Consider the following 20,141-nt stretch of genomic DNA (forward strand, 5'->3'; position numbering starts at 1 on the left):
AGGAGAGAGGGACAAGATTAAGGCTTACTGTGAAGAACTTCGCTTCTATTATACTATTTTAGATGCGGTTTTTTGCGATTTTGATTGCGTTTTAATAGGGTACATCAAGAGAATGTACACTAAGAAGGGGTTTTTCGAAAAATCCCCCCACGAGGAAGTGTTATACATTTATAATAGATACATTTTGAGCCACAACAACGTGTGGCGGGGTCTGCTAGTTTCTTATATAGAAAATAGTTCTTAATCTTCATAAATTCTAAAATTTTACTATAGTTTAAAACTGAATTGTTTGAAGAAAACCATTTTTATTAAATTTACTTTGATTGTTCAAATTAGAATTAAATATTTGTCTAAGAAAGGGACATATATTGAATCTGAGATAGGATTTACAAAACTTTTAGTTTATGTAATATTTTGACTTGCTGATTTCAGTATATAACAATAAGCAAGACTTATTAATTCATGATTCATCACCATACAGTTGAGATAGGGATTTCCTAATATGATAGGTAGATCTTGCTTTTGACTGACTTATGGAAAATTGCTAATCACATTCCATAAGCTCTTGAGCCATGTATTACTGAATAATTGTTTGACAAACTTCAAATGTTATTATATAATTTTTCCAGATTAATTTGAATTATTTATGAGCAACCAAAATGAAGTCTATCTATTTTTAAATTGGAAGAAAATACACTACAGAAATGTTGCTCACCAAACAGAAATGAACTAAAATTGATTTTGGAATATCTGAAAAAATTATACCAATAGCTAATTCACTATTAATTTTGACTATAATCATATTAAATTCTTTAGCTTTTTCAAGTTTGAAAAATCTAAACTGTTCCCTTATCTGAATAGTTTTAGCTATAACATTATTTCAGATTATCCAAGAATAGACTTATTTTAAATTAATACTTTAAAATTTAAACACAATCAAAGGTGTAGTATTTGTAGCATAAGACCAAAGTCTTTGTATGGTAGGAGACACAAAAGGATAGAAATCTAGATCAAAAAATTCTTTTTATTGACAGTATACACACAACAAAGTGTTGATGTACTGTACCTCAGTTTCTTCCAAATAAGTGATGTAAAAGTAAGGCCTTTCTTTGCTTCTACAAATAAACAAAATAGCTTATACCATGATGCAAAATGTTTGTTTTATCTGTTATAAAGGATAATTTCTAATTTGAAAATAAGGGATTTGCAAATCACATCCTACTGTTACAAGATATTATTTTCAGCTTCTTTATTTCTTTCAAAATCCTACATACAAAATAAGAAAACAATTATCAAAATATCAGATTTGGTATGAATAAAACATGTAACTTCTAAAAATTTATTAAAAATAATCTGAATTTCATTGTGTTCAATTTTCACTCAGATGTGGTCAAAGGTATCATAGGATATCTAATGAATAAGTTGATTTGTAGAACAAAATATACAAAACAATATAAGCTAAAGGTATTTTAAAAACAGCTTATTATTGTGGTATGATTTCAAAAAATGAAAGGATGTATGTCTGCAAGAAATTTCAGAGAGCTTTTTTAACAAACTAACAAACTGTTGAAAGGTTCCCTTTTCCTAATTAGTAGAATTTAATTTTAATATTCATGTAATTTTTTGTTTTAGAAACTTTTAGAAGAACAGAATAAGGTACAGGAAGAAATTGATGCAGTTAAAATGAATGCTGATAAAAAAGTGAAAGAATCTGAAATCAAAGCTGATGAAAGAATAAAAATGATTCAAGAAGCAGCAGAGGAAAGAGCACAGGAAATTCAAAAAGAAGCTGAAAAATGTAAAATTGTTCAAAAATCACTTGAAGAAGCAAATCTAAAAATTGCAACATTACAAAAAAATGCAAGTGAAGTGGATAAAAAAATAAATGAGATATCAATTGAAGCAAGTACTAAAGTTTCTGAAGCCAAAGCAAATGCAGAAGCTAAAATAGAACAGATATTGAGAGAGGCTGCAGAAAAATACAATGAAGTTCATCAAGATTATGAAGAACGTTTAAAAGAAGAACGAGCAACTCATAAAGAAGAAATTGGAAAATTAACTTTAAATTTAAAGGAACAACAGAAAGCTTATTCAAATATGGAAGACAATTTTATGATATTCCGTAGTGAAGTGGATAAAATGTTGGATAAGACAAAAAAAGAAACAGAAAACAAAATGCTTGAAAAGCAAATAGACTTGGAGAATAAAGTGAAAGAATTTCAAAAAATTATAGATTTAAAACATAATCAAATAAATCAGCTTAATGAGGTAAGAAGCTTTAATTTAGTTGGAATTTTTACTTAAGTTAGAATGATATTAAAATAATTTATCAGAAGTATTGTGTATTATAGTACATAACATTTAAAGTTTTGCTTTAAAAAATTTAACATTTTATATATTAATACTTAATTTCAATTTTTAAAATTAAACTTTTCAAAACCAAAATTATTCTAATCTAGATTTTAAAAAAAAAAGTGTGAGAACTCGCAGTGTGGAGATAAGATCTTGCTCCAACTCCTAAAACCTAATGCAAGATTGGGATAGTGAAGCCTGCTCACAAGGTCTGGAATGGCTATTATTTAAGAAGCCAACAGATCATAAAATCTCTGGCTCATGTCAGGGTCCTGACATCAGTTAGGATAAGAAAATTGCATCCTAACTTGTGGTAAAATCTATCTTTAAATATATGTTTGTGGGGAGGGTTAAATTCATTGATAGTGACCAGCATTTTAAATGAATTGAGTTCAGAATTAGGTTAAATACACAAAGAAATCTTTAAATATATATATATATTTATTTATTTATTTAAAGATATATATATATATATATATTAGGATTGTAATTAGACCATGATATAATAGGAATTTAGTTATCTAAGCCTCACACAGATTGTGCAAGAAAGTTTACAATATGGGTTTCATAATACTGTACCTCTAAATATGATATTAGTTGAGTTTTTCTTCTATGGGGGGGCAATGATCGTCTTGCTTTTTCTTGTGACATTTATTTCACAAAATAAGTGGAGGAGAACCTTTCAAAGGAGCAAAGGAGAGAGCAAGCCCAGAAACAGGATGTTTTTCCCTTTTATTTCTGAACCTGCTTCAATTGGGGGTTAAAATCACACACCATGTGAAAGGAACCAAGGGGTGAGTCATGCTGCAAGTTGCGTCAACAACATGTGAGATAAGATCATTTCCCATGATGAAATCAGCTATCTTGGCAAAACAGAAGGAAGTTGTATTTTGCTTTTACCAAATTTGAAAGTAAAGGAAAATTTATGGCTTATTTTCTAACTAAATAATTTCTCAAAATTGTTAAATAATTAAGGAAAATTCTAAATAAATCTTCCCAATCATGAAAAGATTCTTGCATTACATCTTCATGTTCTCATAAAAGATATCAAACTTATCAAATTATTTGGTGTAAATTTAACTGGATGATTCAAAACTTGTTAACAAATTGAACATATTTCACATGGGGCTAAGTGTATTCTGATCACTTAGATCTCCTCTTATTTTGGAGATGTTTTGGTTCACATTGACATCATTCAAGTTTGGATTAGCTGCACATATAGCATCATAGAACAGAATTTTTAACCAATGAAATTGTTAATTTTCAAAAATGCTGAGTAGAAAATTATAGAGCATGTGGTAAATGCTAAATTGCTAAATTAAGTTTCCATCTAAAGTTAGCTTAGATGGAAACTTAAATAGGTGCAATATTTTACGGAATAAGTGATTTGTAAAAATCATAAGTTGTGTAAACGTTATTAAGAAGCATTTCATGTGTTACAGGGAATCCACATTCCTTAAGTAAATACAATTATCTATCATCCCTTTATAAATTTCTAAGATTAATATGTGATCCCCATTTGGTTAAATATGTCTTACAAGAGGACCTTACGGTCTCAGAAATTCAGTTCAGGATGAGACTTCACAGGTTAGTAGTATACTTCAACGGTGTCCACCGAGAAGAATTGAAAAGTGCACTATCCAGAAGATTCTGAGAAAAAAAGGCTCTAAAATTTTAAGCACGGCTCATATACTGGTCAATTTTACACTATTGCAGCACAGCGAAATGGCCGAGTCTGTAGTGAACTCGCTTGCCAGGCTTGCGATATAGATTTGATCTTATCTTCAGTTAATTTTTTTAATTGTTTTGAAAATTATAACAACTTTTAAATAAAGTTAATGACCTAAAAATATTATGAGGTGCACTTAAAACTTTAGAGCCCTTTTTCTCGGAATCTTCTGGCTAGTGCGCTTTACAATTCTTCTGGGTAGACATCCTTGAGGTATACTACTACCTCAAGGTTATACCTGCAAAGTCTCATTCTGAACTGAATTTCCAAGACCGTAATGTCCCCTTGTTAGCTTCATCCTTTATGATGTCTAAAATTTGTTTATACTGCAAAAGCTGTAGAGATGTTCCATTTTTTTTTTTTCATTGGTTTTAGTTAATATTTAGTGTAGGTAGGTGTTTTTCTAATGCATATTGGTCTATGCCTGTGTCTTTATGGCAAGTATGAAATAAATATTGGACTTTTGCTGTTCAAAGGATTTCTCATATTGAAATAGGCTGATTTTATATTATAAGGATTAGTTTAAAAACTTCATTGAAAAATAGTTTATAGGAACTTGTATAAATTTAATTCACTGCTAGATCCACTGATTTAGGAAGCATAGATATGAAAAAGATAACAATTTTAGATCTAACTAGATATGACTGATTTCATCTGAATCATAGTATTTTATATGGGGATACAATCATTCAACTTGAATTTTCTAACTGGAAAGAGTGCATTTTGAAATCTTTTAATGCAGATGCTAAGTATTTTTCAGTATTCTGTATAAATTTAGTTTTTTTGTGTATTAAATATTAGCAGTGTGATCCGAAGATCAATAACTATGTTATTTATTACACAATTTTGCAATTTTAAATTTTCTTGGTAATTTTCAGAATTTAAAGCTTAATTACCAGAAATAGATTTGAGGAGGTTTAAAAAATTGTAGGTTCTTTCCCATATGCTGTCTTTAATATTTTATAGGTTTCTGTAGCTGTTTTTTTTCTAGCTGAAAAAATAATATGCACATGTGAAAATCTCATGGTGTTAATTGCAGACAGCATGTTGGACATGTTTAAAACAACTAATATGTCTGTGTCATAAGACAACCTGACTTATATAAAAACCTATTGCACTTTGAAGTTATGCCTAGCATCTACTGTAATCATGAGACTATGTTCCATTAGAGTGCAGTTAGTCTGAAACTGATAGAGAAATAACACTTAATCTATTACCATTAAGTTGACTTTTTATATTATAAAAGTTCAGAATAACGATTTTCATATGTATATCTAAAAAAATTACAGTAGAGCATTGATTATCTAAATACTGATCAACCAAAACACTGGTTAACCAGAAGTGTTCCAAACGGCAAATTCAAATTTCCGCTAGTGATGTAGCGCTGCAATAATTGGCTATGTCTTCGGCTACTCGAATATTATTTTTGTTGGTGTGCGTGTTTTAGCTGGCAGCACTGGCGCGACCACAAGAGAGTACTTAAGGATGTGCCAGTATATGAACAAGGCTTCCCCCCCCCATTGTGAGTGGTGAGTTTTGTTTGTTTTTTGTGGTGTTTTTCTGAGGACTGTGTGTTGGGATGTTTGACGTGCTGAATTGGAACATTTTTGATACTAGATTAACTTATGAAATATAATTTTGTTTTGTTTCGATATTTTCAATATATTTATTTTGTTTGTGCAAAATAAAGAAATAATTCTTAACAATACAATAGTTACAATTATTATTATTTTCTAAATTTTTTGTTAGGCGACTATTTTCGTGTTGCTTTGCATTGAATTTTTGTCAATGGTGAAAATTCAACGCAAAGCAACACGCAGCTGAGAAAATTTTCTACATGGGATAGGTTAATATATTTTTTCGTACATGATCAGTTATCTGAACAATTCCAGTCCCGATAATCGATGCTCTACTGTAGTTTCCATATAAATGAAATTACTATTCACTACTGAAAATCATAATTGGGATTGATTTGAATTATTTTTACAAATATATTAATCTAAGCTCATTACTTATATTGTTAATGTAATAATAATACAGAATCTTAATATTTACTTATATTAGCAATCTTCAGAATTGCAAAAACAGAGAGATCGAGTATCAGAAATTTTACAAAGGCTTTTCCCAGATGTATGTGTTAACTGCAAACAGGTAAGCTATTAAGTTATTCAAACAATTTAAAATAAACAAAAATTAGCTATTTAGCTACATTCATTGTATCATATTTCCTCTTTCCACAAATGTGAAAGCCCTTTACTTTGAAAGGTTTTTGAGATTGCATTTAAAATATGTACCTTGTACTGGAATGTTCTAGGAACTACTACAGTTTCATTTATGTGCTTTTTTTACAGTTTACTAAAAAAGGGTGCATTGAAATGTTTCTTGGCCTGTGGTGATTTTCCTTCAAATTTGCTTTACTGTATTTGTTTGCTAACATTTTCAAATTGTATATAATTCATAAATAATATGAACTTAATTATGTATAAAAACAAAATCTCAATTCTTCAGAAATGAATGAATGACTGTAACAAAATATAAATTTACCAAGATGTAAAATGTTTTTGTATCTAATTGAAATGACAAATTCATTTGACTTTGGATTTTCTATAAATAATGGAATTCTCAAACTTGTAGCAAAGTTAAGAGGCAGCAAAAAGATTTCTTTTTCCCTGGGACAACAAGCAAATCATAGTTTTTTTAAAAATTCAAAAATTACACGTAATTGTAAAAAGAAAATAAAATGTGCAAATGGAAAGCTTAATCTGTAGAAAGGAATTTAAGGTAAGATAGTTTGAAACTTTATGTATGCCCATTCTTTCCCTGTTTTGATTAGGTAGTGTTAAATAGGAAATGTGATTTATTGGAAACAGTGTGCTGCAGTTGAATTGTTAAAAGGTGTTTTTTGGGGGAACATTTAAAAAAACACTTCCTAACTTTTGGTAATATTACATTGTATAAAATAGTTATAGTATAAGTTTTATAAAACAATGATCTAGAAATTAGAAGTTTTTCCTTTATGATAAAAATAGGCAATGTACAAAATAGTCAAATTCATCTCCTTATTGAGAATAATGCAAATCTGGAAAAATAATTGCAAGATCTTTGCGAATTGGTAAACAAGATATGAGTTTCACACATAACAAATTTTCCCTATTTTTTTTTTTTTTATTTAAAACTATTAAAATTAAACTGGGATTAATTAGAAATAATATCCAATATAAAATATTAAAGATTCATTTAAAACAAAGTGCTACTTAACAATTCTTTACAAAACATTTATACATGGGAGGCAAAATGTTAAATAATGAACTGAAATAAAGTAGCACACTCATATTTAAATATATTTACTGTTTTGTTTTTGTAAATAGTTATTTGATTTCAATAATTTTATTGAATAATTTGTTAATCTCTAATCAATAATATGTTGATCCAGTATAAATACTGACAATTTTAAATAAAGCTTTTAACTTTTTTTAAAAATGTTTAATTTTTTGACTTTCAGTATCAGGATGAATGGTTTGTTCAATTTGAAGAAAAATCATCCAATATCTTAAATAATTATAAAAAAATGATAAATGATCAAGAAATATTTATTTCTGATTCAAAAAAGACTGGTCAAGTGAATGTTTTAGAATCGAAAGAATATAATGAAAAGCTTGAAGCTCAGGTACTTCATTATAAGAAGGTTTTATCTGAAACAGAAGACATTCTTAACAAACTACAGACAAGTGTTGAAACTGAAGAACTTACATGGGAAAATAAATTGAAAGCTAAAGATGACTTAATCAAAAAGGTAATTATGGATATTGCTGATAATTTAGTTTTTTTTAATCTTTATTGGAATTAACCTATCCTTTAGGATCTAGATTTTGAATATAAATTGCTATTATCTATTAGACTTAACAAATTTACTGTACCAAAAAAATTTCCTTGATCTTTCTCATATACATATGCACATATTTGGTTTGTGATGCATATACAGTAGACCCCCTATAACGCGAAGATATATTCCTCATTATACGAATTTCGCGTTTTAGGAATCCTTGGGCTGTGATTGGCTCACGTATTTGACACGTGTGAAGTTTACTGACTACGGCTGTTTGAAAGGTTTTCTTCCATAAAATTAATAGATTCTAGACTAATTCAACTTAACATTTCCAAAATACGTATATTTTTTTTGGAAATAATCCGTATAAACTACGCTATAAACAAAAAATTGTAGGATTACTTACCGAGTGTGCACCATTTGACATCGCCATTGCTCAAGCTTGTTTTCGTTGCGGAACAGTGCAGCAAACTGCGGCCGCGATTTCAGATGTTATTTTTCTGTGAAAACTTCGTTGAACTTTGGAGACATCATTAATATAAATAATTTTTATGGCCGTTGATTAAGGAATGTTTCTTTCACACGAAATGTATAAAATTATAGTACTGTATTAGACTTACAGTACCTAATTTACATACTGTACAGACGATAGTTCGCCTAAACTCTTCGTAGCGTAGCGCTAGACAGCGAAAAATAGTTCGGCTGCTCGTCTGCGATGACGAGTTGGCAATGATGTTTTACCGCGTTTTACGTGTCCCTTTATATAATTATATGTACAGTACCTTATTTATATATAATACTGTACAGACGATAGTTAAACTCAACTTACCTGCATAAACTCTTCGTAGCGTAGCGCTAGACGGTGAAAAATAGTTCGGCTGCTCGTCTGCGATGACGAGTTGGCAATGATGTTTTACCGCGTTTTACGTGTCCCTTTATACGAATATGCCGCAATTTTTTCGCCGCGTCATAGGAATCTACGTTATTGGAACCCGCGTTATAGGGGGTCTACTGTACTTGTATTCTAATATTTTCTGTACCCTAATACTTTAAGTACCAGATATATAAGTGTGATTTTGTAAAATCCTTTTGAAACGAGCAGGGAAAATGGGAGGAGCTTCCAGGAATGAACAAATTGCACATTAAAGTGTTATGACGTCACCACTTGGCTGAGCCATGTGGGTGTGACCTACTGCAGAGGGACTTAATGATCACACTAGTGGTACCAGGTATTTCCACTCTCTATGTATTTCAATCGTTAAACTGCTCTCAAGAGTCCCTGAAAGTCTTGGTGTCCTCACTGCCACCCAGATACTCATTGTGGCTTTGATAATAGGCATCTCAGTGTAAGAGTGGAAAGTAAAAAAAATTTTTTTTTATTTTATATATTACAAAATTTTAATGTTCTGTGGTTTTATTAAAATTTTGAAAGTCTTTTTTCTGCCCCAGCAAAGAATGAGGGATTCTAATACTATCTTATCTAGATTATCTATCAAAGGATCATAATAGCACTAATAATGTAATGTGGAAATAGCCAGTGTTAATATTAGGAATAAGTAGTGTGTGTACTATTGCCATTGCTTGAGTAAAGCCTTATTTTGTTTATTTTTCCAAACATAACAAGTTCTGTTTGCTATCACAAATTTCAGTTTGTTTTTAAGTATTGCCTCCTTTTTTTATTAATTCAGTTTGTCTAAATCTATTCTGTATCTGATTTTTTGTTTTAGTTTTTGTATAAAGAAATGCTAAAGTCTAATTGTATTTGATTTGTAAACTATCTTAACTTTCCAAAAAAGTTTTGATTCATATAGTTTTATTAAAGATAATATAATTGTTGCAAACTTTATAAATTTAATTCCATATATTCCATATTCCACCCAGATCAAATCTAATGCCAGGTCTGTAAATAAGTTATCTTTAAAATTTCCCAATTACTTTACCACCTCAAAAATTTTTAGATTATAGCTTTATTACCATGCTTATTTGACTTTTGTGTTTCTCTACTAGCTTAATTATGAGATATTTAAAAAATGGAGTAACTAAAGTTGGGTTTGACTTAACTGATCATTTGGTTGGAGATTATAAAATGCATAAATAGATAATTTCCATGAAAATCTAAAATTACATAAATAATGATTAACATCATGATTAGGAAAACTATCTAAAATAATAATTTTGCTTTCATTCCTGCCTTGGAACATCTTTATCTTTAAAATATTCAAAAATCAAACAACAGTTAAATTACATGAGATGACACTTTTCAAAATGAAAAAAAGCTGAGCAAAAAACAAACTGAAAATGTTTCAAGGCAGGAATGTAAACTTTTGTTTTGTGATAAAATTTAGCTACCTGAATTAAGCATATTTTGTATTTGTGACATTGTGATACCAAGAATTTGTTTGCAAATCTAAGGTCTCTAATAAAATCCCTTCCCTTTTTTATTAAAGCTATATATTTTATTATAGCTTTAAAATGGAAAAAAAGGGACTTTAATAAAAAAGTCCCCTTTTTTCCATTTCAGTTTCATATCCCTAAGTCCCTATTTTGCAAATAAATTTGTTGAAACCCCTGTAAACTAAAATCTTTGCGTCTCTCCTTATCCTTATAATGCAAAGTTAAGAAATATGGGAATTTATACATTTTGTTTAAAATTTGTTTTTAATGAAGTAATCATGAATATTTTTTCAATACAAAGGTTCTAACTTAAGTTTCTCTGCTACTTTAGCTTAATGTGGAATTATTGATAAATCATCCTATTTTATTTAAGAGTAATGCTATTTTATAATTGTATTCTTAATTTTTTTAATACAGTAGCCTCTCGTTATATTGCGCACTGATTTGTCTTCCAAATTTTAAAAGCACTCCAGTCAATAAATTTTAAATTACCAATTGTCATTGAATTTCTTTTTGCAACGAAATATGGTATTTTATTCTTACCATTGTTCTTGAAACTATCACTACAGGTGAAAAGAATAAATTCGGCAAGATCTAAATAAGCAAATTGATTCAGATGGACAGATCAATTATCATTTGTTTTCTTTTGATATTAAACATTATTTATTTATTGGTTTTAAGTACTATCTCCTCATTTATAAGTTTCTGAGAATTTGAAATTTCACACCTTTTGTGAATTAACAGAATACAGCCAATTCAGTACCTTCAGATAAAGATGTGAAATTTCAAATTCACTGTGTAATGTGTAAGGAAAAGATTTATTTATTTCTGAATGGAAAGTTCTAAAATTTTTATACAGTAGTAACTTTATTTTGCTTTTTAGAGAATTTTTACTCTGTAGTTTTATAAGTTTAAATATAGAACATATAATAGAACATCAATTTTTAAAATTTTCAATTACTGTATTTATAATTTTTATTGAAAAATATAAATTACACAAATTTTAATAAGCAATTTTATTAAGAAATATAGTACTTTATAATAAAATTGCAACTGATATTTTGTTTTTATATCAACACTATTTGTCTTTAAATGTCATTATTAAAGAAACAGTAATGCTAAATAGGCATTTGTGGTATCAATGTTTATGTTAATATCAATTAATATGATATAACCACAAATAAAATGAAGGCAGTGCCTAGTCCCAGCTTATTTTATATCACATTTGATGAAAGAATAGAGATTCCCTAGAATGTATAATCTGTTTAGTAAAAGCCTAGAATTTTTAGCACTCAGTTATATTGTGCTTTTCCTTTTGTCTCTGGATAAACATAATATAACAAGGAGCTACTGTAATTTAATTTTCTGTTTTCCTATATTTAAATCATTTTAATATCTAGTATGTATAGTAGTGGCATGCAGTGAGATTGGAAAGTAGGCATGCAGAAAAACTTTTTGATTTTTAAATAATAATAATGAACAGGAAGAAAAAATAGCAAGATGGTGGCATAGGTGCACCATTTATGCCTAAGCATAGTTGCAAACTCACATGCTTGTTTGTGAGGCTTTTTCATATGTACAAACACAGATCACCAAAATCAAATGAAAATATTCAGACTTGCACCTCACACCAAGCTGTAGTGTCCATGTGGTGTTGCAGACTGCATGGACTACAGAGCAAGAGCAATCTTATAAACTGTGTTACTGAATTCAGTAACACTGTTTTAAAGTTGTTGCCTTCTAGCAATCCTAGTTTCTGATTAGTAGCTTTGATACAAAAAATGGAGAAATAAGAATATTTTACATAATTCAAATAGTTGAATTGGTACAAATTAATATTTAATTAAAATTGAAGTGGTGCATATTTACTTTTTGTATTTTTAATGAATGGCTATTTAGCTGTTTGCAACAAAATTATCTAAATTCAAGTAACTATATAAATTTTATAATGCAGGGGGTTTTAAGTTTTGTTTATATTTTAATCAGTGCTGGATTTTTTACAATTTTTATTTAAATTACACATTTTAGTATGCAATTTTACACTGCCTGTGACATGTTTCCTTTGCCTACAGCTGGCAGAAATGAGCTTTGACTACCTCTCATCCTATCTCCCCAATAGATAGCATTGAGAGGAATGCATGTATCTTCTTTACAGGAGATGAAGGCAGTGCCTAGTCCCATTTTTTTCACAGGATCCATGAAAATCTAAATTTTTAACCATCTACCAGATATGGAATACTAAATGCATGCATTAGGGTTTCTGAAACGGGATTCCGGGATCCCGGTTGTTTTTTAACCCGGGAAATATCCCGGGAAATTTTTCTTATCCCGGGAAATCCCGCAAATTTCTTAAAAATTCACTTTTTTTCTTATTTTGTGTTAAGGTTGAGGAGTTTTGCAAATAGAAAGCATAATTAACTCATTCACTGCCAGAATACATTTGTATTTATTAATTTTAAACCTACCTATTAGTTTTTTTAAATTTTTGCTCGTTATAGCATGTCACAAATGGTCAATAATCAATATATAGCTTATTTGTGGCATGACTATAAAAATTCTTTACTTGTCGGAACCTGTAATATCTGGAATAATTGTGCTTACGCTGTCTTGAGTTTTAACCATGCCCAGTAGCTTCAATAAATGCCTGACGCCAGATTGTGCAAATTGGGCAAGGATACAAACGAGTACAAAGTCTGCAAGTATGAAGTTTTTCTTCATAAACCTGATTATTAAAGCCAAATGAATTGCCGAATTATCGAGCTCTAAGCTTGATGCCGCTATTAAAGCAGCCAAGGTAGACAAATCAAGAATACTAGAGAGCGAAAGAAGTACTACAATCTCGAAAACGAACTCGAAATCTTCCAGGCTACAGGTGAAAAAACACATAATATCTGTCTTCTCTTAAATGCATTAAACACTATTCCAATCACATCAATTGAATCGGAAAGGGCATTCTCGGTGGCAAGACTTTTCATTACTAAAATAAGAATTAGAGTGAGTTATCGGAGTATTGACCATCTTTGCTTTTTAAAATCTTATAAAAGTTTGCAATATTTTGTATTATATTTTATTTAAAAAACGAAAATTACCTTCTAAATTAGAAGTTCATTTTTTTAATTTTTAACTCAATTCAAAACATTTTTTTTTGTTGTTGTTGTATGCAGTTTCCAGCAAACTTTAATTAATTTTTTTCTATTTGTGAAAATTTCTACGTTATTTAAAGGTAATTTTTATTATAGGCCTATAGACCTAACACAGCATTATTAATATGATTTTGGAGGTTACAAAACTTTAAAATTACTTTAAAAAATGGAAAATAATTATATCATTTGATTTCAAGATATTTTGTATACCTTAAAAATAATTAATTCTATCCCGGGATCCCGGGAAACAGTTCACTTTTATCCCGGGATCCCGGGACAAGCAAAATACCGGGAAATGAGAAACCCTAGCATGCATATTAGTGGAGAAATTTGGGTAAATTGCATTTCTATGAAAACATAATAAAAACATCTGTAATGCACATCCCAAAATAATGATAAAAGTACCTTGCATACTCCGATGGCTTGCCTTTTAATGTATAATATAGTATCTCTCTTGCATGCACATTATTAAATTTATCTTGTAAGGTGTATAGATAATTGCCAAAGCTTATTGAAGATTTTAATACTTGTTAGAAAGTAGAGATGTATGAAACAATGCTTTTATATTTATAGATAATTTCTGAAAAGGAAGAAATGAGTAGGAAAATTTTGGAAGAGAAAAACAAAGATTATAAAAAGGTGAGTAATGTATTTTGCAAGAAATGCATTAAATGTTTAAAAAATAGTTTTTTTATAATGTGCATTAAATTTTAAAAGAAATGTTTGTGTTATATTACAAAAGTGCCTCTTTAATAAATACTTGCTGCTGTGTGCAATATATTGAAATTTACTGATAAATTATAACATGAATATGTGAGAAGACATGGGTAAAAAGGTATCTTCTTTCTACCGCTTATTCAGTAACAAGTTGGTAAGACTCATTCACTTTGTCAATGGATGGCTTAAAAAGATATTTATTGAATAAAGGAGATTGAAATTGCGAGATTCTGTCTCCTGTCAGGACCTGATACCAGTTAGGATAGGATTAGCACGTCCTAACTCACAATATTAATACAGTAGAGCATCATTTATCCGAATCAATTGAGGACTGGGGTTGTTCGGATAACTTATTTTTTGGATAACCAATTATGTACAAAAAAATATATTAACCTAACTATTCCATGTTTAGATTTTTCTCCATTGCGTGTCGCTTTGCATTGAATTTTCGTCAATGTTAAGCCTAATGTAAACTTTTTAAAATAATAATTGTGGCTATTGTATCATTAAAAATTATTTCTTTATTTTTTACAAACGAAATAAATATATTGAAAAATATAAAACCAAAAAAACTATACTTTAGAAGTTGATCTACTATCAAAAACGTTCAATTCAGCATGACACACAAAAGTGCTCATGCTGCCAGCTAAAAAACACACCAACAAAAAAAATATTGGAGTAGCCAAAGATTGCAGCACCACAGCACTAGCAAAAATTTAAATTTGCCGACTGGAATGTTTTCAGTTAACTGGCTTTCGGATAAATGACACTCTACTGTATTAATAATAATAAAAAGGGAAGCCTTTAAATTCTTTGATTGGGAAGATCATAGTTTTGTCGATAGGTTTCCATTTAGATTAAATAGACATCAAGGCCAATTTCACAAACAAGCAATGAAATTTAATAAAAATAAAATACAAAAGTTTATTCTAAACATAATAAACAACTCTTAAATTCTCTAATATTTGCAAGAGAGAGAGTAGATAAAAAGTTATATAATACCTCTGAGTATATTCATTAAACTCACTTCAATGAGGATTTGTATGAGAGATGGAAGTCGGGAGACCAGGCACAAAATTTAAAATATTGACGGAATGACTGATTATGGTTAATCCATGCGGAGTCTGGTGCGTAAAACACTTAACGCTTTTACGATCATTTGATGATATATTGTCACAAAATATTTTTTTTTTGTAAATTTTCATTCAATTGAGATAATTATGATTAATTCTTTTGAAGACAAAGTCCTTTCCAAAAAATAGGAACCACCATTTATTAACTTTGTGTTCCAGACATTACACTTTTGACGACTGACCTTTTCTTTTAGGCTACTGGCCGTCAAACAGTCCTTTTTAAAAAAAAAACACAAAAATATTCAATTAAAAATATAAACATTTTTAAAAAACAGGAACTGGTTTGGCCGTCTTCTATTCTCCATCATACCTTCTTGGGGTTGTTTCGGCTTTTATCTACAACGGAAGCACTGGTAAAATGTAGATGAAGAAAGCTGGCCCCTGGTGACGATACTTTAAAATTCTTGTAAATTTTCGTCCAATGGAGATAATTATGATTAATTACTTTAAAATTCTTCTTGTAAAAGAATTAATATATATATATTAATTTTATATATAATATATGTATGTATATAATTTCCAAGCATGAAATTTCTTTATGTCAAGAAGACTGTTTGTTTTAGTTTGTTCTGAGTGCATCTTTGGATTATAAACTTATTTTTCATGCGTTTTTCAAATTATATTATTTGGTCTTTGCCTGTGAGTAATTAACTGTCACTAACTTCACTTGGCAGAAAAATATAAAGTATTTATTTAACTTTTTTTTGTTGTTGTAAAACTAATTTTTTAGCTTTATATAATTAATGATCTTATGCAAAATTAAAATAAACTACACATTATATATATGTTTCAATTTACCTTAGAAACGTGACACAGAAATAATACTTTTTTCATATAAAGTAATATAGTTTGTGATCAAATAAGGCTATATGCATAAATTTTATATCAAAATGTACAGAACAAAATTGTCATTCATGCAGGCTTACTCATAAAGATCAATCATATAATCAAAAAATTTCATTTGTAATCAAATTTTTGAAAATTATAACATACAAACTGTCATTCCTGATATATTATTTTTTTTATAAATTTTTTATGCTAGCAAAAACGAACGATACTCCTGTAAACTACAATATATACATGAATTTTTTCATATGTCTGTGATAAAAACTAATTTTTCAAGAATTTTTTTAAAGAATAAAAGTGAAATGACCTTGAATGACTGAAGTTGGCAGTGAGTGTTTTGGAACAGTACAGTGAAAGCCTAATGAGTTTAAAAGGGTTAAATACAGAAAATATTCTCCAATCAGGAGCTCTTATCATGATCATTTGACAATAAGTCAATTTAGCTCAGTATTTAGTCATTGGATACAATATGAACTTTTTAAGAAAGTAAATGGTTGGGAAAGGAAACTGTTTCCTTGTTCTCTTTTAATTTCCTTCAAAAAGTAGAAAATTGTTGAATTTAATATTGCAATATTACATCAAAATTTAAATTAATAAAATTTAAATGAATCTTATCAGATTCTCACAAACAGAAACATGAATAAAGTTGGATTTAGTGGGGGTTTTGTTTTAATGGTATAATTTGATATGTAAATAAATTTTTTCTGGAGATAAAATGCATATATCAGCTGTTTCTATAATTTTTCTCAATTTGCAGATAAATAATTTTGAGACTTGAACATTGTGGTGGCAAATAAAACATTTTGAATAAAATTTTATTAATTCTTAGCCAAATTAATTTTAAATCAATATTAACATACTCGGTAATTTGGGTTATCAATGTTTGACCCTGCATGACTATATATAACAATGTTTGTGTGTCTAATATTGTTTTTAAACTTGTTTTGGAAACTTTTTACAGAATCACAAAGAAAATGTAGTTTTCACTTAACTGTGTACACTGCAAAATTTTAGTGACGACTTGTATATTTACTGTCACCTCATTTTCAAAAATTCTATAATCAAATTTTCATAATTAGTGTAATAGTTTTGTGTATTATATGAAACTAACTGAATTATTCTTATAAAATTGTACTTTCAGATGGAACATGATTTAATATGCTTACAGAACCAGATAGATTTTGAAAAGGATACAAGGGATATGATGGAGAACAATCATGAAATGGTAATAGTAATTCAAATTAACTTTTCAATTTTTAAATTATTTTTAAATTGTATGTATTATTTATAATTCAATTAAATAATCAAACATTACCAAACTATAGATGATCCTCAACTTTGATAAATGTAAATGAAAACTCTCTTTTGTATAAAACTTTATATCTCTAAATCACTTCATATGCCAAATTCAGACTTTCATAAATTTTCAGTCTAAAAAAAAAATATTCAGACTATTATACAGTGGTACTTTGTTTTTGTGGTATCAAAATTTCTTTTAATATAGTGAATGCATGGTTTTAACATTTTAAGGTATAGTGCATAAAAATATTTACTTTTAAAAAGTGAATCTTTCCAACCTTAAGAGGCTTTTACCTTTCTGGGAACAGAATTTCTTTTCTAGTGTGAAATTCTACTTCAGTCTTTCCTTCTGACACCAAGTAAGTTATGCCTACTAAAAGCATTTCTGGATGGCAATAACATGGTCTTGTATGTGACACTAGGGATAAGAGGATGGAGTAAGAAAGGATGAGATTTGGTTGGTACAACACTTTACACGGGTTTTTCACATTTTGTGGAGAGAGAGATTACAAATTTTTGTTACCTCCATAAATTCGAACGAGAATCCCTGCTGAGGATCTTTAGAATGTAGTCCTTCAGTTAGCAGTTTGGGAGAGAAGCAACAAGTAATGATGACAAGGAATCTGAGGCCACAGAAGAGCACTAATCCAAAAGAGGCACACAAACACACTAAACTGAACAATTGAAAGAACGGGCAACGACTTCCTGGAATCGGCCATACCTCATCATATTCAAGGCAGCAAGTACTTTAGAGTTGTTTAAAAGTCATGAGAAAGTTGTCACTACCGACTCTGAGAAAGCATAAGTTGACACACACTCTGGTCAGAAAGTTGACATGTAATAACTTCTGATGAGGTTATCCTTGTTGTTTTCCTTTTACTTGTTTGATTCTCACACTAGAATAAAACATACTATTGTGTTGACTTTGAACATTTAACTTTTGGATACAATACATTTCCTAAAAAAATGTACACTTGCCTGTATTAAACTTCTAATGTAAATTTGGTAATAGTTTGTCCTAGGTGTAATACCTAGGACAAGTTATACTATCTCATGTATAGTATTTTTTATTAGTCAGTTTGTCTGCTAAATTTCTTCTTGGAATATTTTTATGCTAGAATATGCAGTGTGTGATGTTAAACATTTCCCTCTAAATTTTTATTGCTTTTTTTTTCATGATATTAAACATCTTAACATTCATTCTTACACAATTTGGGTAGCCAAGTGCAATATTATTGAGATTTTGTATATTCAAATATACTTATGGTAAACTATATATTTTTTACTGTGTGGATAATTTATAATTTTGACTATTTAAAAGAAAAAAAAAGAGCAAATAACAAAATTATTATTTGGGAAAAGGTACAAAATTGTTGTGTGTAACTTATGACACAGGAACACTATTTGATGAATAAAATACTTTATTTTGTAGTGGTTTTTTTAATTTTTTTACATGGAAATTTTGTGATTTTTTTTTTTTCCAAAGAACAAGAAACTATCAAGTATTAAAGCCAAATTACTATTTCGTTTTAATACTTGATTTGCTTTTATTTTGTTAAAATACAAAATTATGAACATTGTTGGTCATGTTTGTTAGATGTATGCAAAGATGAACAAACTCCACACTTGAATTTGATTAGTTGATGTACAGTACTAGTATTTGTATGTCTTAGTTTTGTAAATAATACAAAGAATTTTGTTTCATAACAACGAAATTCCTTGTAATATTTACAATTTAAATAACCCTGTTATTTAATATTTTCATATTTTCGTGTTGAATTGATCATTTACTCAATTTTTTTTGTATGAACATCGCTTTAAAATTAATAACTTTAAGAACAATTTGCTCAATATTTTTCAATAGTTGGCAAATATCTAGCATAAATTTGTTCAATAATATAATAAAATACAGTAGAATACTTTTTAATCACTGTTCCAAATTATCAGAGGAAACCTGTAAGTGAATATATAACTTTTCTTAGGTTTAAACCAGGGCTGTGGAGTCTGAGTTGTGGAGTTTTGGTGTTTGAGTCGGAGTCATCAAAAAAATCCTCCGACTCCTTTTTCTTACCAACTTGTTATGTATATAAAATGGAAAAGTATTGGAATCATGTCAAATTTGACCCTCCAAGTTTTTTTTACAAATCTACATGTTTGGAGATCTCCTGAACCCCTCAAAAAAGTCAATAAAAGGGGAAAAATTGTGTGTGTGTGTTGGCGTCTAATTTGTTTAATTTATTTATTTTCTGTTCTGAGATATTAAACAATATCTCAGAATGGGTAAAGTTTAAGAAACGAAATGTGACACTGTAGCTTGCGTATAAAGGGGCATTAATACTATTAAATTTTGGTTCTTAATTAAAGGTCGACAGGGTGAAGACATAAAAGGGGTTATGTGTGATATGTCTTAATGAATATTTTACTTGTTATTAGCGTTTAAAAATTTAAAAAAATAAAATAAAACTCGTCTCTACCCTCAAATTAAGCTTTTTTTGTCATTTTATAATAGTACAGTGAAACTGTTAAGATGTTCTCGCCCTAAGATGTTAGAATGTGTATGGGGACATGATTTAGTTCAACCACTTTGACGCTTAATAAGTAACTCCTGTGTTAAACCATCTGACTCCGATTCTGACCACTCTGACCACAGAAATTATTAGGCTTCAAACAGGGTGAACAAAATCATGCCCCCCACACATAGT

At 29.1% G+C, this 20,141-nt stretch overlaps 1 protein-coding gene across 3 annotated transcripts in view; it reads left to right on the top strand.

The window, feature by feature from the left end:
• Positions 1–20,141, top strand: part of LOC111627406 (putative leucine-rich repeat-containing protein DDB_G0290503) — a 98,651-nt gene that overhangs the window by 65,423 nt on the left and 13,087 nt on the right. For all 3 annotated transcript variants that reach the window (XM_023370970.1, XM_023370972.1, XM_023370971.1), the window contains 5 exons: positions 1,633–2,268; positions 6,146–6,232; positions 7,584–7,874; positions 14,018–14,083; positions 17,282–17,365. In XM_023370970.1, coding sequence (XP_023226738.1) covers positions 1,633–2,268; positions 6,146–6,232; positions 7,584–7,874; positions 14,018–14,083; positions 17,282–17,365 — 1,164 coding nt within the window. The remainder of the gene's footprint in view (positions 1–1,632; positions 2,269–6,145; positions 6,233–7,583; positions 7,875–14,017; positions 14,084–17,281; positions 17,366–20,141) is intronic.

Source organism: Centruroides sculpturatus, unplaced genomic scaffold (genome assembly GCF_000671375.1).
Source record: "Centruroides sculpturatus isolate CEXI.00-Female unplaced genomic scaffold, Cexi_2.0 scaffold434, whole genome shotgun sequence".
NCBI lineage: Eukaryota > Metazoa > Arthropoda > Arachnida > Scorpiones > Buthidae > Centruroides > Centruroides sculpturatus.